General features: G+C 37.8%; 1 protein-coding gene across 7 annotated transcripts in view; it reads left to right on the top strand.

Moving 5' to 3' along the window:
• The window catches only part of SCUBE1 (signal peptide, CUB domain and EGF like domain containing 1), a 220,679-nt gene that overhangs the window by 88,043 nt on the left and 106,437 nt on the right, over positions 1-26,199 (top strand). For all 7 annotated transcript variants that reach the window (XM_026114052.2, XM_026114051.2, XM_026114056.2 and 4 more), the window contains one exon: positions 19,437-19,562. In XM_026114052.2, coding sequence (XP_025969837.1) covers positions 19,437-19,562 — 126 coding nt within the window. The remainder of the gene's footprint in view (positions 1-19,436; positions 19,563-26,199) is intronic.

Genomic DNA, 26,199 nt, shown 5'->3' with positions numbered 1-26,199 from the left:
TAACAGTGCTGTGGATAAAGGCTGAAGAAAGCTTCTATATGCCTCCAAAATGAAAGACAAAAATTATTAAAGATAATAGACATCTATATTTCTTGGTACTAAGTCACCAATAATACTGGTGCCGGGGAAGGCTACCACCATCAGAAAATGATAGGGTGGAAATACGTTAAAGCTTGGGAAGGGAACACATTGATATATTCTCTAGATGTAGTTGTTGCACTTTCTGATTGAAATAGATTTGACAGCCCTTCCACTGTATTTTGTAATGTGTAGGTCTAGGAGCGAAGTCCTTTGCTAAACAGCTTTTGGTTTCGCTTTTTCAGTAAATTACACTTATAAATTTTTCATTTTCATCACAAGTAATTGTGACATCTTTGTTCCCTTTACTGCATTTCAGACCTTCTCAAAACCAACAAGTGTCTTCAGGTTTATGCTTTGCATGGGATAATAATGTCTTAGATTAATGGAAGTTGAACACAGTAATCCAGATGCTGGACAGTAATTTCTCTTTAACAGTATTACTCTGAGGCAATTAAATAATTTTTTCTTTGGCTGTTATGTTGTCTGAGCCACACATATGCACACAGACACATGCACTCTTTTATTAGTCTCTCTATGACTAGTAAATGGCTGTTCAGTAATATCATGTTACAGTTTGTTCATAATTTCCAAGGATTTTTTGCTATTTGCAGTATCAGAAGAGTTGATTTACATTTACATTTTTTGCCCCAGACCATGTGGATCTAACTAGGAGACTGAGTGCCTTTCTTCTAACTCATGACAGCCTTCTGGTGCTATGGAAGTGGCTTCTTTTATTTTGTCCAGAATGGTTGTACTGGTTCCTATTTGGTCTCTCATTTGTCTGTGGAGTAGAACTGGAGAGGTCGGGATCACTATGATGCTGAAGGAGTTTTTGTGTGTGAGGCTTAAAACTGAGATGATGGCTGGCTGTATTCCAGCATAGTGAATGCATTTAATCATCTTTCCAAAAAAATTCGTCTGACATTATGTGGGAGAAATTGTAGTTCACCAACAAAATCTTAAAGTAGGAGGAAGGGGAAAATGGAGGGATAGTCACATTGTCTTCTTCTTGCATTTCATGTCATATGTCCAACAGAATTTCTCTCTCTCCCTTAACTATGCAGGGAGAACACAGAGAGTAGATAGCTTAGGCAGAAACTTTTTGAGATAGGCTGTAAAAATGCAACCTTTCCACAATTGTATCCCTTAATTTCTTCAGAGTTACTGTCATAATCTAAATAGTCTTAAATGCGAGTTTACTGTTTGTTCGTGTAAGGTGGGATTGGCTTAGAGATTTTTGGGAAGCAGTGTTTTTGCTGTGAGAAGCCGCATTTAATATTGCTAGCCTTACTGTGAGAACAATATAATTTAATTGTCTTCAAACTTCTTTATTAACTTTGAAAAATTAAGAAGGGATAGCAAACAGGCTTAATTATCAAGAAGCAATACGAATAATGTTAGAAAACTCAGGCTAAATTAGGTACATTTCCTATTTTCGCTTTTCTCTTTTTCTCTGACACTGTTCCTATAACACTGATTCTTCATATCACTTTGTGGCATAGGAATGCACGTTAGTTTATCCTTACTCCTAGAAAATGAAGTTTAGCCCTTGAGATATGCTCTACTTTCCAAGAGGCCTTTGACCTTGCCTGAAAGGGTGAGAAATTATTTAACTGCTTCAGTTTTAAACTCCAAAGAGTTGTTATAGGGCAGAAAAAATTGCCAATATTAAAATAAATAAAATACTTTCCATTGGTAACAGATCTGGCCACAGATTCTTTCTTTTAAAAGGTACCTCTGCAGGGGACATCATTAAAAAATCAGCTTTCAGAATTTGTATAAAATCAACCATGCGAGTTTATCGCAATCCCTGTCACATAATTTTCAGTGACAACAATAATGGTAAATTGTACAGTGTGTCAATAAGTTAATCCAGTGTATCATTTACGTGAAAGCAAGTGCTCTTTTTACAGAACAAACAGTCACAATAATCGTTTTGCAAGTAGACAGCATGTTTAGTTCTTAGAAGAAGGCCATATAATTTTCTGTCCATGCAGGCAGTTTCATTTGGAAGTCCTTTCATACACTTCCTTCAGGGACTTACTCTAGGATAGCTTGTGACCAGTGACCACAAAAGCATTTTCCAAACAGTTTCTTTTTTGTTCTGAGCTTAATGGCTTGGGACCTTTAGTAGAATTGAGTCTATGACAGTTGTCTTTTCCTTTTAAGTAGAGACCCCTTCCTTGCTAGTCCTTTAATAGGGAAATAGTGTTGCCCTGTGCTTGCTAAAAAGATTGCTCATGATTATTGTGTTGTACTATAGCTTTTGAATCTGAAAGCTCTTGCAACATCAGAAATTCCATGTAAAGAGCGGTGGCTCTTCTAAACTATCAATCTTAAGTTACTCAATGTTTCATTAGAAAGCCCTATTTTGTAGTATTGTAAGTATAAATGTCATCTTAGCAAAACACAGCAGTGCAAAGCCTCTTACAAATTACTATTTATTTATAAAAAGCTGAGGTTTTACCTCTGATTCCTTATTATTTCTTAAGCCATTGACATTATAAAACTTGCATGCAAGAGAGAAGACCCAGAAGACAAGAGTCAGGGTTGAAAGTAACACAGCAACACACTTACTACTTATGAAATCTGGCAAATAGCATCGTGGGGGGAAAGGAAAAAAAAAGTCCAGTGGCTGCCAACAGGCTTTCACAACAGTAGATGGAACGAAGATCTCTGTCATTTTGCTCAAGCCATGAAGCTGAAGATGGAAACTCAGTGGCATCAGTGTGGAGCAGCAATGTTATAAATAATTCAAAATGGCTTGCTAGTGCTGTGAGGCTCACTGTTGTCAGTCTGTGGTAATACAAATCCTAGTTATTTAATGTGCCAGACCTGTAAATTGTGTCTCAGTTGTAAAGGAGAGGTTATAAAAGCAGCTTCACGGAAGAATTGCAGGCGTAGAGAAAGGAGAAAGGCTTCCTGTAGTGTCTCTGAGCGACTTAGGGGGTGCTGTCCCAGTTTTGCTTTCTGGCACCCAATACTTGGCTTATCTTCTTCATTGCTTTTGGCAGAACAAGTTCTACACAAAAAATAAGGGTAGTGCTTCCAATACAGTAAAGACGCATATCCTAAAGTAAGCATTGTGTTCTCTTCTTTGGCTGGCCGAGTGAGGTAGCTGGAGTTTGTTGTAAGTGTTTGGGGTTTAATTCAGATTATGGTACCCTGTAATTTTTAAGGATGTGGATTACCATCAAACTGGATTTTTAAATTTGAAGTCAGGTCTAAGTGCATGCTCTTTGTCTCCCGTATTGTTTCAATGAGTCTAGAAAAAAGCCACATCAATAATACTCAAAAACAACATACAACAACTGTTAAATGGCATAGAACCCACACCCCATGGCAACTTTCCAGATCCACAAACTATTCCAAATTATGGTAATAACCCAGCTAATTATAGGGGGGGGTTGATAAAACAAGAAATGTATTGTTTAATGTACAAAGAACTTAATTTCATAAGGACCCAAGAATGCTAAACTCATGCAGCGTAGCACCTAGAGGCTGAAACTCCTGCTTGTGTCACAGATTAAGAGTTTATCCAGTGATTTGCTTCTGAACATATAGAGTTTCTACTGTTATGGTCTGCTGAATATTGATAAAGACAGTCCTTATGGCAGTGGCAGTGAGGAATGCTCATAGTGTTTCCTTGGTCTGACGTCACTGCACAAGCAGCCTGGGTATACACAGTTGTGGTGGGAAAGATTATAGCAGATGAAATCAAGCTGTCCCACAAAATTCTTTTAAAGATGCTGAAAAATATGTGTTCTCAAAACAAGATCTTTAGTGGCATGCCATCAATCATAACATCATGTCATTGAGGAACATAGAATAAGAGTATGTGACCCACTCCTTTTTGAGATAAGTCTGAAGGCTGTTTTTGTTGAATCCCCCTGCCTGCCGTCCTTTCCATTCATTTCTCCTTTATCCCCCTTTTTTCATGTGTTTGTAATTTTATGGCTCACCTAGCTCTTTGTCCTTTTTTCCTAGGAATCAATAGCTTTCTCTTAATTCTTCTTCCCTTATCCAAATCCTGATGTGCTAGGTGACTCCAGGAATTTAACTTACCTGCCTCTTCAGCACACCGCTTTCTCTCTTCCACATCAACACTAGCTGACTTCCAGGACTTCATCAAATACAGCTTCCCTTCCCTTTTTTCAGTCTCAGACCTGAGACTGAGGCCAGAGACCTTCTCCCTGATCACTCTTATGCTGTTTCCCCAGCATTATCACTCATATGTTCTACCGACCTCTGTCCAAATCCTCCGATTCAGTGTCAATGATTGACCGATCCTTCATTCCTGTCTACGCTCCCTCATCTCCTTCTCTTGCCTCTTCCCCAGGATCTGTCTCTCATTTGCTTTCTCCATCTGAACAATACCCGCTCACTCACAGCTTTCATTTTTCTCTAAACCAAGGATCTTGCAAGTTCCTTAGCAAAGATACGTCACAAAAAGTCGACTTGGTTACCTCAGTGGTGACAAGAGTGCAGCTGTAAGACATGTTTGCTAGTTTTTGTTGTGCAGGTTGTGGCCAGAAATATACCACTAAAGCTTTTCAGTTATATCTTTGAGAACATTTGAAAAACTGTTTTGTGACTTAAGCATAGGAGAAACACACCCATTGAAGTGGAAATGGTGGTGATGTAAAGGAGGTTCATCATCTCAGAGGCCATGAAAACAATCAAATTTGTAATTATCAGGCAAAACTCTAACAAACTTGCTAAAGATGTAAAATAGTTTGCCTTTTAGTGATAGATTCTGCCTTTTGGCACAATGAAAGTTGTAGTTCTAAGGGGCACTCCTGGGTTCATCTTCAGGTTTCCATTCCACTAGCATCTCTAAAATAGAAAGACCATTTTCCTTTGTGAAGCACCATTAGTAGTTAGAATACGTTAGTATAGGGGAGTCGAAATTTTGGCGTCATCCCTTTTCCTTTTCCACAGCCAGATGGTACAAATTTAAATGATCAAATAGAGGAACTTCCATCTGAAGACTCAGGGAAAGAAAAAGAGGATGATTCGGCTGATGCCTGATTATTTTAAGGAATTTGGTTTTTTTTTAATTACTGATGAAAAAGAATAACATAAGCAGTGATGTCATTCTAGTCACAGAGTCCAGCTGAGTTAAGAAAGTATTTCTTAAGAAAACATAGGTATACTTTTAATACTTACTCCGTAAACTAGGTGTATAAACTTCCAATAGCCTTTATAGTATCTCAGAGGATTTAAAGAGACTCTCTCACGAATTCATCAGAAGCATTGATTGTCTTGTTGACAGTCATGGAAGAGTGTTGATCTGAGAGACGGTAAACTGGGAATTGCATTTCAGCTTTCAGCCTCTTGAGTCCAGCTAGGAAATTACAAAAGTAGGTGTTTTCTTTCCAAGTGTCAGGCAAACCAGAAGGGAAGGGAATCATAGCATTTCCTTCCAAGAATTTGTCTTTTATTCATAGGATTTCAGTGATAAAGGGTAATGTTTGGATGCTAAGAAATAGATTTCACTAAATTTTGTTTTCTGGGGAAACGGATGAACAGCCCATCAGATAAACTGAGTTAGCCCCTTAGCTGCCTAATTAAAGCCTCTCAACAGAGCTTTCTAAATAATTCTTAAATGTGTGGAAATCTAGACAGAGGACAGAAGCTTTTTTGCCGTGGAACAGAATCCAGTCAGTGTTAGCATTTAAATGCTGAATTGAACAGTGTGAGTACTTTGAAACATTGCAGAGGCCCCAAAACAGAAAGAATAAAAAAAAGGTTCCCTCCATCTCCATATGTTGTTCATCTTTAGCGGCTCACTACTTCTGTAGGATTTCCACAGTAACAAATGGAGAACTTAAACAACTATGCAAAATAAGCAAGCATTATTTCTCACTTTAGAGATGGAGAGACAGAAATAGTGAGAAATCAAAGGACAGTGTGAGGCAATAATGCATTCAGGAACAGAATTCAAACACCTTGATAGTTCTTTCTCTTAACTAGCTCAGACTTTTCCTAGTAAACGCAAACATATGGTTAAGTTGGTATCTCTTACTCGTAGATCATTCTCATTCAGCCAAAGAGTTTGGAAGAGTATCTTCTTAATAAATTCATTTTACTGCTTTAAGCCTAATAGATGTTTTGTGATGTGTATCTTTATTGTCATTACTCCTAGCAGTCCTTTGGTCTAGCTTTGTAAGGCATCTGCATGTCTGAGCTTTCCAGCTGCTATTCTAGATCTTATGTGCTCCCTTCCTTTAAAAATTGTCACTCTGTTCTTCCTTTCCTCCCCCACTTTTCTCTTACTTACGTTCCTTCTATTACCTAGAGACAAGGAGAAGGAAGCAGTAGATTTTCCCATCTCCATCCTGAGCCTCTGACCCTAGCACAGCTATGTAGGAAAAGGCCCAGGAGGTATAGGCAAGCCATTGCATGACATATTGTCCTTCACTTTGTATAGAGAGCACCAAGCAGCACATTCAGAGCTTTCCCTGTTGTACATGGCCCATCAGAGTCAGGGCAAAAGTGTAATGTTTCAGAAGGGGTTCTTAATTACATGTTACATGACTCTGAAAAGTCCTTGCAATCAAATCTTGCTGTGGTAAAGGGGCCATTATTTATGCATTGACCTTGTGTAGTAAGTGTATCTACCGTATTGCTTTAACCTTTGAGGTTTAAGCTGAACAGGGTTTTACAACTGTTTGGTAACACATCTGCTGTTGAAATCCCTCTTTTCCCCATTGGTACAAAATGAGAATAGGTTCCTGATATTATACTACTCAAAGAGCCAGACTTTCCCACCACAGACAACTTCAACCTGCTGGCTTGAAACTTACATTGATTTTCTCACTAAATATGGTTGCTTTTGATATGAGTCTTTCACTGAATGAATATGCAGGGTTCTTTAAATTTAATTGCAGCAGATGTTTCTTTGGGTTTTCTCTTCCCATTGGTGCTCTGGATTTTACTTGTTTTCCCTTGGAAAGGTACATGAAAGGGAAATCCTTGTATAGTCAAATGTTTGTTTTACCATCTAAAGCTTGCAGAGAGTCCTTAGCCTGGGCTGATTTCTTCTTGAAGAGCTGTAATTATTCATGGAGAGAAAAAAAAAAGCCTTTGTCACTAATAGGCTTCTTGGTGCTTCTTGTAACAGTCTTTATTATTCCTTTCTACATAATTTTCTATTGATGAGGTGAAAAAAGGCTTCCTCTGCTGTTGAGAGAGAAAAAGTAATTGTTCTTTTTTCACATTTACCCATGCTTGTTGCGTTCCTTATGTGTTTAAAGGACAAGGATGCAGAAAATGATGTTATTGATGGCATCGCCATGGCAACAGTTCTTTGGAATAACACATTCTGGCATTGTTATTCTGGACACACAAAAAAGGGGGACTTTCTTTTAAGCACAAACAGATTGTGCCCCTTCTAAATGCACCCATGAACTTTGCTTTTCTGAAGATTTACAGACTGGTTTGGGGCAGAAAGGATTCTGACATCATTTACCTCCCTGGGTACATCACATTATGGTGTTAAAAAAAAAAACACTTTGAAAAACCCAATGGTTTAAAGAGACACTGTATGGGAAGAGTACATAAACATTTCTTTGATCAAAAAGACAAAAACAACTTGAAAGAATTTTGAAGATTTATGAGCTCTACCACCAGAACCACTAAATAATCAATCAAGAGACAGAAGAGAAGGGCCAAATATTTTGAGCTTATTAAAATAGTTATTTAGTTATGACAATACTCCAGATAACTTGGCTTTTACACCAGCCCCTAGTTGCCCATTGACAAGGCAGTTTGCAAACATATATTTTTGTCTTTCATATTTAATATTCCACTATCCTCAGGTGTAGACAGTCTTACAAGTATAAAATTTTAGCAATAGCATTTTCTAAGGCAGAGTGTCATTTTATTTTTTCTCGATTCTTCTGCACTGCTATTAGCTGGGTTGCTCTATTTCTTTGATAGTCATCAGCGATATATACATGCCTGTATTTATAGAAGAGGTAGGCAGTGTGTTGAAACTGGGAACAAGTTTGAAATGCATTATGCACTCTGAGGTGCTGAGCACCGTGGTGCACACCTTCCAGCTTGACTTCTTCAAGAGACAAACTATTTCCTGCACATCAGTGGTGCATGGAAGTGTGCTGTACAGACCTCAGGTTTTGGATACAAAATTTTTGCACCCAAGAAGAACTTGCATTGTGTGCAAAGGTACTACATAGATGCACCCACTGTCTCATTTCTGAGAAAAATTGTTAAAACTGTTAAAATTTTGGTTCCAGTTTGTATCTAAAATATGAATGACCTTTTCTGCTGAAAGTCACCACACTGGTGGAAGTCATGGGAGACCAATTAAATCTATTGGATTTTTCTACAGTCAAAACATTGATGGAAATGTGAAATTTTGGAGACTATAGAACAGCTACACATGGATGTAGCTTCACATTGCTTTCTGGAGCTGAACTGGCCTCAAAAAACTGAACTGGAGGCCAGAAACTGCATTGCTCTATCCCCTATCTGTGAGTAAGATGACTGCCTTTGAGCTAGATGGCTTCTTCTCTATGCTTGTGTAAATTGGGCAAATCTATGAATTCCTTGGCCTCATGGTCAGAGTTTTATTTTGTAAGAAATAAAATCAGTAACAGGATGAGCTATGAATCTTGGTCATGTTTAGCCTTTTGAAAGTGATGGGCTTGATACAAGGTATTCATTTGGTCTGCGCTCCATATTCACTTGTAGAGTTGTGGACAGTTTTTGCCTCTAGCACAACATGTTTATGGGATTATATGTATATTATATATAGAGACATACATATATGTAGGATATGTTATATAATTATATATGTAATTTTATACACTATATATATTCTCTATCATTTTGTTAATTAGTCTACAGTATGTCTTCTGTTTATTTTAAAAAAATGGAAAAAATCTATTGCATGTATTAAACTTTTTCCAGCTATCAACACAAAGTACTTAGAATTGTCTTTTACTGTTGTGTTTATTATAATAAAATAGTCTTATTAAAATAGCAAAACTAGTATCAGGTTTCTGTGGAATGGTATCACAGCGTTGTCTGATTTGGGATGTATTACGCCTTGGAAAGGCAATGCCTTTAAGTCAAGGCCACAGGAAGCAGTTACTGCCCTAAAAACAGCACTGAGAACTATGAGTGTGTTCCCAATGCACAATCAGTGTTGCTGAGATCATTCATCCATCTGGGATTTTACAGTAAACCCTCATGTCCATCCAGGGCTGTTCATCATTGAATGGTTTCATGGGGGATAAAATGTGTTAGTTAAAGCTTAATAGGAACCCAGAAGAAGAATCTGTTTTATTCTGCTGCTTTGCAAGGATTATTTACTATACAGCTTTCTTAAATAACAGAGTCTGAAAGTAAACCTGCTGAATGCCTGGTCTTGCTTCCAAAGGTGCTGATCAAGCACATATTCATTTTATATCTTATTGCATGATCTTGCAAGAAGTTAGAAAATTTTCCTGGGATGAGTTGGGATGCTAAGGAGGTCCTGCAAAGGAAAGTGCTGTTGAAATAGTTACTGTTACACTATATATTTCACTATATGTTACGTGTTTTAAAAAGTATCCTAGAAATACTTATTTTTGAAGTATTTTGTTAGAATTAGATCAAGCATCTTTCTTTCTGGAAAGCAAGGCTGTTTAATGTAAGCTATGTGAATTTTAGAACAAGGAGAAAAAGTTGTAGGATTTTAGGTATCTCTTCTCAATCTCATCTCTTCCCTTTCAGTTACACAAATGATACTGTAGTGATTTAAACTTTGATTATACGTGGTTGAAAACATTCTTATGAAACATTAATGAAAGTTGCATTTCCAATTAAATGATTTTTTTACACTTGTAGAAAGCATCAGCTCTCTCAGATTATTTAAAGTCTTTTTATTGGAAGACTAAAAACTTTGCTGGTGTAGGCACATCTTCTTGAGAAGTTTCACTTGGCAGAAGGTGGAGATGTTCTGTTTAAATACTGAGTTCTCCTGTAACCACAGAGGAAAAAAATACTTTCTTGCCATTTTCTGGTCTACATCTGTGCAGTCTTCCCATGTTATAAGCAGACACTAAGAGCCTTTTAGAAAAGAGTGAGCTAGGTTTTCATATCTCCAGTATAGTATGAGGGCCCAAAGGCTAGCATTTTCAAAAATAACCACTGAGTTTCTTATTTTTGAGACAACTTGGGCTTTTTTTGTAGTTACCAAACTCCTACCTCACTGAAAGTATTTGCGCATGCCTTGAAGATGTTGCCATTTGGTAGCTGTACTGTAGGCACCACATCTCTGGGGCTCAGGATATCAGAATACTCAAGGTTTACTTGGTGGTAACCAAGGCACCAAGAAATATAGCAGGAGTGGAGAAGGTTCAAATGGAAAAAGAGGATAGCTCCGCTACGGTCTTGTCTGTCCTCCTGGGTCCCCTCCATCCAGTCTGCCAATAGGCTTTCTGTGGCTGTGACTCCCCAGGAACCAGCCTATTCTTTTTCTTTGCTTTACTGTTAAAGTAACTGCCTTTTAAACACTAAACAAGATTAAAGGCAGATTGTACTAGTGTTCATTGTGCTTTGCTTTGCTTTCTTTTCTTCTTATCTTTCTTTTCCCCACTTTGTGTGAAATTAAAGTTGCCAGCAGGCGGCAGGCGCCAAGTTGATACTCCCGGAGACTGACAGGCTTGATTTTGCCAGAACAGCAGTAATACAAGTTGCAAGTACTATCTTGTGGAATTTGTTTTGGGATAAACCAAGCACATTTATGTATCAGAAGATAACTATATTCAGTCTCTCCACAGAGACTATGGGAAAAGGTTTCTGGGTGGGCACCAGCTTCTATTAGTAGTTCTGTGATACGGGAACCAAACCAAGGTTACCAGCTTCTTTCACATGATCCCCCAAAAAGCCATCACATGATAGCAATAGTCAGTCGCAACCACCTAGGCTGGAATTCAGCCAGTAATTCTTATTTTCTGGTGGTGGTCCCACAGGAATCTCTAGACATTTTCTGGAAAATTAGGCATCTATTTCCTTTCCCTACCTGCATGTTTCTTCTGCTAACTTTAACTTGGTCTGTTAACTCCTATATCTCACTTTATCTTTCTATCCTCTTCTGAAGCTACAGTACCTTTGCAGAATTGCAAATCTTTGCCTTTACTGCTGACAAAATGAAGTTGTATTTCTGACATGTGCCTATTTTTAAATCTTGAGGCAAAACCCCTCTTCAAAGCTGGATGACAGATGCGGTTTTTCTGGCTGCCACTCAGAGCAGGAGCATCTTGTCAGAGATGAGACCACAAGCCTGCCTGCTGAAGATGTTGTCCCTAAGTATGGTTTATATCCAAACTGAGAACACATGTGATTGCTAAACAAACTTGAACTTGTTTATTTTGTAATATACCAGCAGCTGTTTTCCTGTATGATGTCCAGAATTTATCCAGCCAGTCTACTTAGTTGTGTAGAATTCTGTTTCCTTGGGTCAGTTGGCCTCCTTTGTTTGTTTCGTTTTCTTTTAAACCTCTGTTGGGGTTAGTTACTGTCACTGAACCAACTATATTTTTCTAAAGTTGTAGCCAGAACCATGCAACACTATGCATATTTCAAGAATGGTAAGAAAGTCCTGTGTTCATTCAGTTGACAAGATGAAAAACATTAGGCCATGAAATAGATTGCTATGTTTCTGGCATACCTGATTTGATGTTTCTCATGTAGCTCAGTTAGTCTGTTCCTACATGGATGCTTTGTACCCATGACACTGGAACTGGCTGAGCAAGGGTAGATGATTGGATCAATTAGTTTCATCCTCTGTTTTTTGCCAAAGAGAGCAAATCTTGGAGGGGTGAGGGGGGTGTTATCCTCTTATAAAGGCATATACTGATTTGAGATGAGAGTATCTTAGGTGCTCCCTGGGGGAGCCAAACTTACCAGATGTTCTTCCCCTCCCAGAATCAGGCCCTGACTAGTGAGAGAAATGTCCTGAACATCTGATGAAACTGTGCAGCACAAAGGTGAAGGTCAGATCCAGGCCCTTGGAAAACAATGCTTTGGCTTCAATGGAGCCAAGATCTGACCATATGTATTTGTTGACTGTAGCTGGTTTGGTTAGCCACATGTTGATTTTCATCGCTGTGTGGAATACATAAGATCTTTGAGATAAAAGGCCAAAGCAGGAATACTCACAGGTATGGATGGGGAGCTGTTTTCCACAAGCAGGCAGAAAAGTTAACAGTATGCATATTTTGGATAGTCAACCATCTAACTGAGCTTATATGACCATAGTTTACATGCGTAATGTAAAATTTGGCTTGAAACAGCTGCTTTTCACTTTCATTAGCATCATGTTCCTGTCTCCATCAGGAACTTATGGTGTTTATTTGGTCCCCATTCTTAAGAGAGTAAAAAAAAAAAAATTCTGGGGTTGAGTTGTCTCTATTAATCTTCTATATTGCTTAGTCATTGACCGGTGAATTTTATTGTGGGTCTGTAGTTTCTCACATTCATTTTTAAAAAGAAAACAAAAAAGTCCTACTATGTTCATATTTTAGTGAACTGCTGTAAAATAAGAAAGTTTGTTTCCTCTTGTATTCTTTCCTCTCTCTACTGCTGAAGATACGTTCTTTCCTTTCTTGCAACAGTCATTGAGAGAATGACCAGAAGTGACCATCAGCTGACCTCAGCAAATTGTATTTCTCATTATATTCTGTTTCTTATTTTATATTTTTATAATCACAATATACTATATTTTGGTATGATATTTAATATATATGTTATATTATAGTGCATGTGATCTATATGCAATGTATAATAGTAGTACATATTTATAGTCTGATCTTGCATAAGTATTGAGAAACATCTAATTCCTATCACAGAATACCAGGTCAGATGACTTGTTCTTAAACTGGCACTTAATACTTGATCTAACAGAGCAGAGTCTAAAGGATGTAACTATGATTTCCCCTCCTGATACAGTCCAACTCTACCAATCCTTAAATTAGCAGGACTCTAACCTATACCTGAAAGTCCTGAATATCACTGACAACAGTTTCACAGCACCTCATGAGTACCCTACCCAAGCAGAAGTAATTATTCCCTGTAATTAAGATTGATGGAGAGAAACTAACCACAACAATTGCTTGTTGTTTGTGTTATAAGGATTTATGTTTACTTTACATTCAGGGTATGTTCATTAAAAGTGTGTAAAACAGTTAATAAATTATCAAGTACTGTGGCTTATCTTAGTCCAGCAAAACAATGACTTGCATACAACTTATGTTTAATGTCTTTTATCTTGCTTTAACAGCTTTTGATCACACAATCTAGTCAAGTCCACAACTTTTTTTTATGATCCTTTTTTTTAAGATGCAGTTTTTATTAAATACGGGTGCAGCTGTAAGAAAAGGTTTTACTGTCTACCTGTTGCTAAAATTAATTTACCTGCAAAAAGGAGAAATAAATTATGTAGTTTTTGGAACTGAGTATAAATGATGCAAATGATATTGTGTATGTCAGTGTGCATAGAAGGGTTAAGTTCTAGAACTCTTGTAGTTCTTTTACCACATTCAGCCACATATACCTCTGACAATACTCTAAAAGTTTTTACTGTATTGCATTTTTGGCACAATTTTAAGTTGCTGTTTGCAGGTTGTATTTTGAATCAGCATGTTTATCTGAAAGTTATAAAAAATAGCAACAAAATAAATACAGAGTAAGTGAAATTGTGAGAACACAGGAGAAGATAAGCTTATATTGAGTTACAGAGTAAAATAATTGCTAGAAGTCTTAATTAAGATGAGAACAGGCAGTGTTAATGAAAAATAAAGGCTGATCAGTACATTAGTTGTCACAGTCAGCCTGATTTAAGCACTTTCAGAGCCACTGAGCTGAAAACATTTTTAGAGCATAATACAATGGAAAGGTCATTGTATCAGACTGAACATTTTGCAGAACAGTGCTATTAAGAGATTTGTGATAACTAGATGGCAGACTGGATTAATGCAGTAGACTCAGACCCAAATCTCTCCTAGGCCAGGAACAGGAATGAATGTTGGTTTGTAGGTCATAAAACAATGTTTGCCACTCTCTCATAAACGATCTTTCGTGACTGAAAGTCAGAAAAAATCCGTGAATGCAATAGGAGAAAGTTTCTCAAATCATATCTAAAATGCTAAGAGGTGTTTTACTTTAATTTGATTAGTGTTTTTCCATCCATGAACAGCATTTCTGTTCCTGTTTTTATTATATTTTCCTTTGGATTCTGTCTTACTTTCTTTTTTGTAAGGTGAATTTGCTGACAATGTGTATGTCTGTGTTTGAAAAGTTCTTATTTTGCCATCTGCCAGCACTGCCAAAGAGCAAATGCACTTGGTTTTTGTGCTAGGCTCTAAAGACTACTTTGAATAGTGGCAGTTCATCAAACAAAAGATGCAGACTGGACCATTCTGTTTTCATCACTGATTTCAGAATTGCCTTATGATCTTTTTAAAAGCCATGAAGTGTCCTTGTGGAATGACACAGTTTTGAATTTGCCTTTTGTAACAAAGCAACATAAGAAAGTTGCCCGTAGGAGATTTTACTTTCTGGAAATGCGTGGCAGTGCACTTGGTATGTCTTCCTTTTCCAGGAGTAATTTAAAAAGGTTCTGGACAGACAGCATATGAGGATGTTTAAAAGATAGATTAAAAAATATGTGTATATGAAAATTAGCTATTGCTTTAATTAATGGTTAACATGAAAAACCTAGAACCTTTTAGTGGTTGGACATTTTAGCATGAAGACAATAACGTAGGGATTTTTTGGTGCACAGACTTCTTTTTTATCAACATTTAGTCTTTGGGAACTATGGTCTTTCATCTGACCTGTGATCACATAAATTCAGGAAGCTAGTACACACCGACCACTGCAAAAATCAACAAAAGCAGTCAGGAGAAGTTCTTTGTGATCAAAATCAGAGTGGTGCAGTTGCACACGCTACAGGGGAGAGATAGAGGACACTAAGCTGCATAGTACAAGATACAGCTATGCAAATACATTCTGGCTAAGGCCAGGCTGGAGGTCCATCATCTGACATTTTGCCCAGGCTATGCAACACACTGGAGTGAAATTGCTGTGGGCATATTTCTTTACTGTCTTGGCGAAGGCCTAGAATAATTACGTAGGTATTTCCCCTCTCTTCCGTGGTTCTGTGCTGCATTGCTCTGCTCTAGGAAGGAGCGATGCCTGGGCGCAGAGCGCCGCTGTCACAGTTGGGGCCCCTCTGCTGACTTGGAGCTTATGGTGATCAAGAGAAAAACCTCAAACTCATTTAGCTGAGCAGCAAACTCCCACCCAATTTTTCCACAGTCGTGCTTTGTACCTAAATGACTAGTTTCCCACCTGTCTCTTCAGATCAAGCAGTCTGGCCTTCACTGTGCTGCTTATCCACAGAGGGAACACAGCATTTTTGGTGATGCCCATGCTCAGCGCGCTCCCATCATCCTGGAGAGGAGCTGTTTGGCTCCATCCGCACGCTGCTCCAGTGGGTCTGGAAGCAGGTCACCCTTCAGCCCAAGTTCCCAGCGAGGCTGAACATCAAGGCAGGCACTGTCCAAGATGCTTGAGAAACATCATGCTTTAACACCTGGCAAATTTTTTCCATGCCTTTATTCACACTCTAGACCCCTAATGTAAAGAGCATGTGCACGTTAGGTGGCTGCTAAACATGAACTAAAATAAGGCAAAAAATTGTTTCTCAGGAGGTGATAGTGAAGGGAGATGGTAACTCAGACATTTTACTACTATTATAGCACAGCAGAGAGCAGTCTGCAGACCAGTTACTTGACTACCAGCAGTGCACTCTGTCCAGTTCCAGTATAGGCAAGTGTGTCTGAGGTGTTTATGTATTTTCAGCTCATGCTTCTTACACAGTTTGGGCCACATTTTGCAAAAGAAAATACATAACAAAGTAATTTTAGGATCATTTTCTCTCCCATTTACATGCATTTGTATAGGAATTATTCTAATATTAGGAAAGCATTTAGTGTATTTTTGTATTTTTAATGTGATGTATATGCTGCATTATAAAAGATTCAGTATTGTCTGAACAGTCAGCTCTGAAAAAAATAATAAAAATTACGTATCAACAATGATTCATAAATCACTTGTGTTTGTAGATTGCAACAGAAGACATCTGGCCAAATATTTCAATCGCTGAAAAAAGAAAATCTGGAATGATTAAAACTATTTACAAATTAATCTAAATTTGGCTTAGATTACATTTTTTAAGCAGGCCAAAATATTTCTTTGTTGCACTTTTTATTTAAATCATTCTTTCAGGTCTAAAGAAAATTTTCTTTAGAATTTTTTTTATTTAATTCTTAAGGATTTTGAAATATATTAAAATATAAATGAGAAGTTTCATTATGTATGAGTTCCTGGTTTTGTCTAAAAAATAATGGTTTCATTTCAGCAGAAAAACTGAAAATTTATAAAATAGTGTTTCTCAGACCTAGGAGATTTTATGGTGTTCTTCTCCAGCTGAACACTGAACTCAAATAGTTTTTCTACAGCTTGAATTACCTAGTTAACACAATAACTGAAATAATTAATACCAGAACTGAAATAATCTGGTCTTATGCACAAATACTAGACTCCTTTATATTTTATTTTAGTTTCAAACTGTAATAATTCTGACCTTCAATTTCTGTGTGTATGTTTAGCAGTGTACAATTTCTCTCTTCCCTAGTGATTTTAGCAAAGGCAGATATTCAGTATCTGTAAGTAAACACTGAAAATCACTTGCTTCATTACACTTCTGGGCCATTAAATATCTTCTTTCATCTATCTAATTCCTCTCTTCTCATTGCCTCAGCAGTGTGACTCAATCAGGCATGTGTTATCTTTCCCAGATCCTTTGCTGAACATAGCGTAGTGTGCTGGAATGCAGTTTGTTAGACACATTGTGTCTGAAATCCTTTGTTGGTAGAAGTGGAGAGAAAGAGATTATAAAATGCCTCAAAACCTTCTATCGGGCCGTTCCCAGGTTTCTTGTATCTGTTCATGCAAACAAAACATTCATACCTTACTTTTATGTATAAGACAGTATAGTATAATATGTATTGTGTCTTCTATTAGCATGTTTTTAGGCTCCAGTTTACAGAAAGCAAATTATTTTGTGCTTTGGCAAGTTCTTAGGCTCCTTAAGGTTGAAAAGGTTGTGGATTTAGAAGAGATAAATGCATCGGTTCTCTATAATGTGGTTCTTATAGGCAGCGAGACCTAAGATCCTGATTTTTTTCTAGGCGAGATCAACAGTAATTCTCTGTCTGACCGGTGATGATGTGTGTTTTTCATTGCTCTGCTAATATAAACCTTTCTGAGGTAAAGCCAAGCAGTGCAAATAACTTCTGAAGCTGTTAGCTTCTGTCAACCTGAGGGAATCTCTGGCTGACTTTCTATGACATTTACTCCTTATATTTTTGTACACAAAGTTTCTCAGTAGCTGCCTTACATGCTAATCCTTTTATTTGTGTTTGATTAAAAACTGTTCTGTACACTGAGAAGCTTTTGCCCAAATTCATCAGAAAACCTTGACACTTAAAGTATTGGCCCAGCCTAAGCACAAAGGCAGCATGTATAGATGCTGGAGATGGCAGATAGGTTCATGTAACTTCTGCAAGAGGGATGGTAGTCATTGTTTTTGCCTTTGAAATCAAAAACAACCATGAGAAACCACTAATTTACGATATGTCATCACTGTAGGTTTAAACTGAACTTTTTACACTGGAGTTTCTTTGAGAAATTAGCCTAGAATAGGTAGGAGTAGCCATGCTATGAAGTGACAAATGAGCTGCTGAGTCCACATTGATGTTGCCTTCACTAGTTTTTTGGGGAAGACATGCCATTTTCATAGTAATAAGCTGAGTTACACTATGAATTCTCTGTCAGTGTACTCTGGGAGAATTTGTCTCTGCTTTCCAGGTTGGATACCCAAGGAGAAGTCTAGGAAGGTTTTGTAATGCAAATTTAGCTAGCCTTCGTTCACACTAGGAATGTTAGATGTTGACCCATAAGGACTGAGTTCAAGATTTCTGTGAATATGTTGGATTTGAATTAACGTGGTAATGAAAGTCTCTAAGAGTATCAGGCACGTTCAAAATCAAAATAACTTACATGATTTAGAAACCTAAAATTGGCCCTACGACGATTAAAAGAAAGCCGATTGATATTGCTCTTCAGCATAAACATTAACATGAATCTATCCATGGCACTTAGACTTTTATTGAACAGCTGGTATGTTCTGTTTAATATACTCAGAGAGAAAAGTAATAATAGGTTTGTTGGAGATTGGCTGCACTTACTGTGGATACACAGATAATTGAGATGTGTAACAAATAGTGAAGAAACAGCTCCAAGCACAAATGCTCCGACACGATCCTTAGTAAATGCATCATTTGAAAAATACATTTTGTGGGTTAGAGAATATCTAACACATTAAGAGACAAATAAAAATGCACCAGAGAGTAAAAAACATTAAATTAATTTGGGGAAAAAAAATAACAGTGAGCTCAATTACTCAACTCTAGTAATCACCTGTAGTACAGAAAACTTCCTGGAGTATCCTTTGAATCCACTATATTTTCACAGAAAATTAGAATAGGGGTATGGAATAAGGAAACCCAAATTCCTGGGTTTCTGCTTTCAGCAAAGATGCCCTGTATCCCAGAGTAGTCCTCTCTATATTTGCCCCAAAGAAGGTATATACTGTTAGTCTTCAGTATGCTGTGAAATTTGTCAGCTCTCTCTTTTCTTTTTGCAATGAAAATTTTTATAAAGATATAAAGAAATGCAGATAATCCTCCATGCATTTTCCATTATCTTTGCAGTTGCTAAATACTTTTGTTTGAGTTTGGAAAATGGATTCTGTTATTTTAAGAGTTTGGGAAGGATAAATGTGGATATTTGTTGGGGTACCTGTGTTGTTTTATGAGATAACAGTGAACCCAGGTACAAGCCTGTAATTTCTTGCAGGATGAGGGGGTTGGCATTCTAATGTTTTTAAATCCATGCAGGTCCTTTACCTGCTCATGCTATATCACTAAAGACTTTAAATGTTATAGTCACAAAATGTACATTACTATAATGTTTTAGCATGAAATAGAGCTGTAATTCATCCCAGTGGTTGGTTGTTTTGTCCTTTATTACACTGCTTTTTTGATTGTATGCCTCTTATTTCAGTTGCAGTCTTTTGCCTTGTGAATTGCTGTCCAGACACAAGATAAAAATTACAGTGACACTGGATGACTGGATGTGTATAATTGGGGAGAATTATTTTGCAATTTTATTTCAGCACTAATATTTTCCATTTTTCTTTCTCTCTTTTACAGAGGGTATGAACTGTATGAACAAAGATCATGGGTGTGCACACATCTGCCGGGAGACGCCCAAAGGTGGGGTTGCCTGTGAATGTAGGCCTGGCTTTGAGCTTGCCAAAAACCAGAAGGACTGCAAATGTAGGTAGATGAAGATTAAATTTCACATGCCCCCAAATGTCTTATTTTTTTCATGTTGTTATTTTTCAGAATTCAAGAAATCAACTTGTTTTTGGCCAAAGGTGATTTGTAGCTTTAGTAATGTGTTCTTTCTGTAGAGGGTTTGCTTAGGGATGGAGAAGAGGGATTGAATAATAGAACTTCCGAAGCTAGGCTCTTACTAAGATGGTATCAACTTTTCTACCTTCCTATGAATGCAGAAAGTGAGGGATCAAGTTTAATCTAGACTTTCTTTGTAAAGCAGAAAAACAAGCATAGAGGATTCCAGCTTGCAGTATTTTGAAGGTCCATAATGATGAATGCATTGATAAATCTACTAATGGCTCTAATGATAAATCCGGTAGCACCATCAAATTAACAGTGTTGATTTCTCTTTATTAAAAAAAAGAGAAATGTTTGCTGTAGTCCTGTATCATATAAACTGTTCCAAAAAAAAAACCCAAAAAACCCAGAGTCATGTATTCCAGAAGTGGGGATACTGAAGAAAGGTGTGCCTCACCCAACAAAATTGGAAGCTGCAATTCTTTTGTTCAGATTAAAATAATTGACCCTCTGTAATAGCTTCTTCTGAAAGCTTCTGAAGTGCATAGGAATCTTTATGTCGGCTTCAGTGAGTACTGGGTCTGACCCTGTCAGAATAGCTTGCCTTCCTACCTGTTAGATTTGAGAGAGACAAAAAAGAGAGAAGCAATAACTGCAATAAAATGACATGAAGTATGCTTCATGCTTTGTGTAGGGACAGTATGTTTTGTCATAACCTTTCTTCCACACCCACTTCTTTCTTCCTGTGATCTCCATGGTTTAAAAATGCTAAGGTGATATTTTCCTAAGTATGAAGCCGAAAGGATCGCCTTTGAGTATCATCAAAAAATGCCACAAGATATTGTACAGCCCGACTGCTCCTCAGGATTTAAGAAGCCATACAGGGGGAAAGTCCAAAGCACAGACAAAATAGCTTTTATGGTCGTTTTCATTCTCAGTGTTTATTAAAAGTGAACATTGTGTGCTCTTAACTACAGTGCAACATCAGCTACATTGGTAAAGTGGGAGAGGATGTTTACTTATGCTGTTTATTATTTGTTTGCACAAATTTGTACATTCCTTAGGAAGTGCATTATCCTTTTTCATAGGGAGATGGTGACAGGAGAATTAGGGCCTCTTCTAGAGTATTTCTAAATGTGTCAAAGTTTAATGGAGTAAAATACTTGGATCTATTCAATGCCCTGCAGAGTTCAAATTGTAGTTTGAATTATAATGAACTTTTGCTAACAGCCTTCTAAGTAGGGGTGCTGAGCTTTTCAAGGCCATTGAGCTTGCTGCAGAATACACCAACCCCTAAACCCACAGGACATTCTGCAAATATGTTCCAGAGTCTTATTTAAAAAAAATATATACTTCTAGACTTTCCAAATGCAAAGAAGTAAAAACCTGTAGCCAGATACCCTGGAACAATAATTTTGAGAATGCAGCAGGCTCATCCCTCTTTACAAAGGTCTAGTTCTGAAGCTGAATGTTGTCTTTTTGAAAACTTTTTCACAGTTGACCATTTTAGTGGACTTGGCTTCAATCTTTAGCTGCAGCTTTGCAAGTACTGAGTACAGCTACATTGAGGAGCTACAGAGCAGACATTTGCCCCCTGTTAAGATGGGTTGGGTTTGTATCCCTGGTATTACCAGAGATTAAAGCAGCTTCAAAGTTTCTCTCAAGCATTTTGGTTTACAATAGTCCCTCCAGGAGACTGTGCCATTCAGGGTTTATCAGAGCTTGCTTCCTTGTTCCTTTATGTTGACAGTTGATAGAGAATCAGTATCTCACTAGGTAAATTTTTATCAGCCAGTTTGCAACTGAATCAGAATCCTGGGAGAGATTTTCAGAAGCACTCAAGGTTGGCCCAAGTCCACTGCTAATGAGACATATGTGTTTCTCAGAGGAAAGAAGATGTTACAAGAACTCTGAAGTTCAAAAGCATAAAAAATTGGAAGGAGGTTCCCTGCTTTTTATGCATGCATTCCATGGTTGTGTCATTACATCCTAATTACATGGTCACATATCACTTGATTGGATGCTGATAAAGCAGTCACTGTAGGTGTCTTGCTTCATTCAGTGGACAGGATGGTCAATGCTCATTAAATAGGCTTTCGTTCAATAGTTTCTTCTCCTTCATAATTCAGTGTCATGCCTTGCCCACTGCACAGTATTCAAACTCTGCTCTGAACATAAAATTTTTAATTTCCTCATGGATTTTCCCATGGTACTCATTACTGTAATATCTGAGTGCTTCCTAGGCATTGTTAATGTATCTTCAGAACATTCTTGTGAGGTTCAAAAGTACTGTTTTGCCTACCTTACAAATGGATAATGTATATAATGATGTTAATGTCAAAGCCATTAGTGATAGGTGATAAACAAGAGACACCCAGAACCCCACCTAGCATTTATAGCACATAGTATGATCAAAACCAAGCTCCCAGTGGCTCCAGCTGTACTTGCAAATGCCAGGGAGAAAGGAATATTTTATTAGTAACCTGTAACAGATGTGGTTTAAGTGACCTGCACAGCCCCAAGTAGGAATTCCATGGCAGAGGCAGAAATAGAGTTGAGTTTTCTAGGGCTCTGTTCACTGTCTGAATAAAGACCATCCTTTCTTGCCTGTGCCTTGCCTTCTAATTTACTCAAACAGCAGCAAATGAGACAGGGCTTCTCCAGTGAGGTTCCCCAGACCTAACTTTCCCCAGTTCTGCCTGTGCACTGCATAAGATAGGAATGTTTTCTGCATTTGTCATTGAGGATGGTTATTGCGATATGAAAAGCCTATGGACCATGTAAAAGTCTGGTATTTTGTAGCTTTTGAGTGCTTAATATTGCAATTTAATTTTTCTTAATATATTTTTTAAGCAAGCAATTAATCAGTTACAGAAAGAAAATCTTGCCCAACCACAGAAACATTCAGGTTGGAAGGGACCTCAGCAGGTCATGTAGAAATACATCAAGCAGAATCATACAGATACCTATGTATAGTTCAGCAGCAGAGCTGCATCCTCTAGATCCAAAGCAGCAGTAAACTATCTTCTTTGTACACAGGCCATGAGAAAAGAATATGTTTTGTCAGTGATTTTCCTAGATATTTGCTGGCAGCAGAAGGATGAGACTTAGGAATTCTGAATTTGGTTCCAGATTACAGAGGAAACGCATGGGCAATGACCCCCTATTTCTGCCATCCCTGTTAAATTCAAGTTCCTGCTCCTGAGCATGATAGCACTTGATAAAGTGATGATAAGATTTTTTCTCCAAAGCATGGACAAAACAAGGTATTTTTTGTTAATTTATTAGCTGAATCAGTTTAGCTGGAACTTGAGAAAGGAAGAAGAAACCCAGAGCAAACCCACAAGCATGTAAGTTGCAACCTGAATGGATTATTTCTGGCAGAATTATAAGCAAGTGAAAGCTGAGTCTTTCAATGGAAAATACTGGATAATCTTAAGTACAGCTATTTCTGCCTGCCCCCTCTTGTAACAGTGATTTAAGTGAGCAGGATGGCTAGTGCTAAGTAATTCCTAAAATCTTGTCCAATATGTTTAGTTTAGAAAATAACATGCCCTCCTACCTATGCCAAGTGCCAGTTCTTCAGCTGCTGCTGACAGTGTTCTCATGCAGCTATTTGCTATCAGTACAAAGATCTGCAGAATAGAAAAAATAGAATAAATAATGCAAGCAGTGCATTCATGGCTTTATCCCATAGAAAAAGATGTCCATAATTTTATATGAATTACATGTTTAATGGTGAATTTAGTTAAATAACATGGCAATTCTTAATTTATCTGGAATTATAATGTGCTGGTTTAGGCTGTCACAGAAAGTCATACTAAAAAAAAAGATTTAGCTTGCTGCAAATTCTGTGGCATCTGAGCAATGCTACACATCTCATCCACATGGGAAGCAAGAGAAGGGTAGCATTATCTTAGGGGGGAATTAGGTTGTTGGGTACTAAATACTACTTTCAATATTTGGCCATACTTTAATACAGCTCTAAGCAATAAGCTACTTCAGGATATTAATACAGTTTAAAATTTAAGCTGACATAACTCCTTACCTGGGCTTTCTTCCTAAAGGCACTTCTGTGCATCCACTTCTTCAAGCTATTTATACAACTTCTGTCTTTGGATCACTGTGGATTTGATTCCAAATAATAACTGATTCTTGGAAAAGCCTAGGTGTGTAGACAAATCATGTCTTACCTGCACACACATTATGCACATGTATTTAAACAGTAAGATAATATTTGTTAATGCTACTCTATCAAGCACTTCAGAGTTAAAATAGATGACACTGTTTGCACAGTGCAGGCATCTTGTGCATGGACCTTATATAATCTGTATACAGTAGTTCAGTACAGGAATCAGATGCCTTTTTGACCCCAGGAATATTCTGCCTTATTTTTTTTTTTTCTTTTGCCACTCCTAATCACTGGCAAGTTACATGGAAGAGACCAAAAAAGGATAATATGAAAGTTCAGAGAAGCATTGAAGGCAGGAACTAGGCTGTAGAGTCAGGCTGAATTCTAGTATTTTCTATCTTCTGAGGGGCCAAACCTGAAACATCAATAAATTTTTTTATTGGAATATGTATGTTAAAAACCCTTTGTTCTTTAAATGTGTCATTCTTCTTCCAAACAATTGTTCTGTGTCTTTCGTCATCAAAATGTCATTTCAAGACTAGTCTATATTTTTTCTATGGATGTAAGCACTGGCCTACATGCTAAGCTATGTCTCAGAGATCCTTAGCACAGCCAAGCAGGACATCCATGTACATAAACCGAATAAATGCTGCTGCTGCTGCAGTGCCAGCAGGAGAACAAATAGGAGGATTATGGCACACTGCCTGCTTGTAGACCTTGAAAGGCAGCTGGCCAAGTCAGGAGCCTGGGTGTGATAGTCAATGGAGAGAACTAAGCTTATTTGAAGGCGATTTGAAGCACCAGTGTCTGCGCTTCAGCTCAGGGTGCCCTGTTGCTCTTCATTCACAGTAGGAAGAGTCTTGGGAGGACAGACTGGTAACTTGGCCACTGCCATTAGTTACCTCATACAGATGATGTGCATCTTTGTAGGGCTTGTACTTTGTTTTTACTCATGTTTCTAGCAAAGAGCTTTCCCTGGCCTTCTCTATGGGTGCTGCTTATAGCCAGTTGTACAGAGTATTTCCCCCACAGCTGCAAAAAACAGGTCAAGATTCGGCCAATAAGGTATTGATGTCTCTCCCTATCTATATCAACTATTTTAATTATAATGACATAAATACTAAGGGAAAGAACTCGGCACCGTGATTGCACTTCAGACATATGTGAATGCTGAACCATTGTTGAAAGCAGTGGTGTTATTCTGGTTTTAAATCTGCTGTCTGGGTATAAGTATGTCTGGATTCTAACAGATATGTGTATACTCTCCTTTGGTAAGAAAGATTACCTCCTCTTTTGCATCCCTTTTATTGTAATAACATGATTTATAGTATTTGAAGATCATTTGTGTCTGTCAGAAGTGCACTATCAGGGTTAGGAGGTCAAAATATTTTCCTTGTCTTTATTTCCTCCTTTAATGTCACAGACTGAACAAGCACACACTTGGTCTTTTGCATTGCTGCAGAGTCCAAATTTACATGAAATAATTTTTAAAAGAAAACTTTGGTATTTTTCATGCATTTTGCTTTCACACTTTCTGATAAGAATGGAGTAGTTCTGGATTTTCCCTTGCCTTTAAAGAATTTAGGTTTTTTTCCTTTAACCAAGAGAAACTTCTCATTGTGTCACTGTCACAGACTTAAAGCTAGAGGAGAATCAAAATGATACATTTTACAACTGGATTTTGTACCAATTTCACCTGCAGAACTGTCAGGCTCCAGAGTTTTGGCTCGAGCTGCTAAAAAAAAAAGAAAGCTGGTCTAAACAGAAGTTCAAATTCCTCAGAAACAGGGTTTAATAATAAAAGGAAAAGTTCCCTATATTACACTGGTCAGAGAAACCATGTAAAAATACTTTCATCTCTGTGGGGGGAGGCTTTTAGCAAAGAATGCCAAAAATAACTGCTGCAGTCAAGTTGTTTAAAATACACACTTTGTTGAGATTGTGCTTTAAAGTACTTAATAGAAATACTGTTGGCTAGAAGTGTATTTAAATCTCTGGCATAAACAGCACCTTCATGTTAATTTGTGATGACACGGCAGTCCAACATGAATAGAAACATTGAGTGAGCCTGCAAGTAGTCCAACAGGCATGTAGGGTCAAGAAGGAAGGGAGGATAGTGGATGGAAATTACTTTATCCTAGATTAGCTCTGCCAGTGTGTGCCCATGAATCTGGATAAAAGTAAGCAGCTGCCTTCCAGGCCACTCGCTGCCCCAGCTCTATCACATCCTTTACACGGCTGGCCAGAAGGGCAGTTCATGTTTGCCATCAGGCTGCAGGCAGCTGATTCAAACATTCTCCATCTGTTCCTCTCTCATCTAGGCTGGGAAACAGTGTATGATCTACCCCCAGACTAACCAAAAGTGTTACTGTTGCATGCACAATGGGGCTTAAAGAGGGAGGGGCACAAAGACAGCAAAGAACA

Source organism: Dromaius novaehollandiae, chromosome 1 (assembly GCF_036370855.1).
Source record: "Dromaius novaehollandiae isolate bDroNov1 chromosome 1, bDroNov1.hap1, whole genome shotgun sequence".
Lineage (NCBI taxonomy): Eukaryota > Metazoa > Chordata > Aves > Casuariiformes > Dromaiidae > Dromaius > Dromaius novaehollandiae.
Note: the sequence above shows the minus strand (reverse complement) of the source record. Positions and strands in the feature narration are given on the sequence as shown.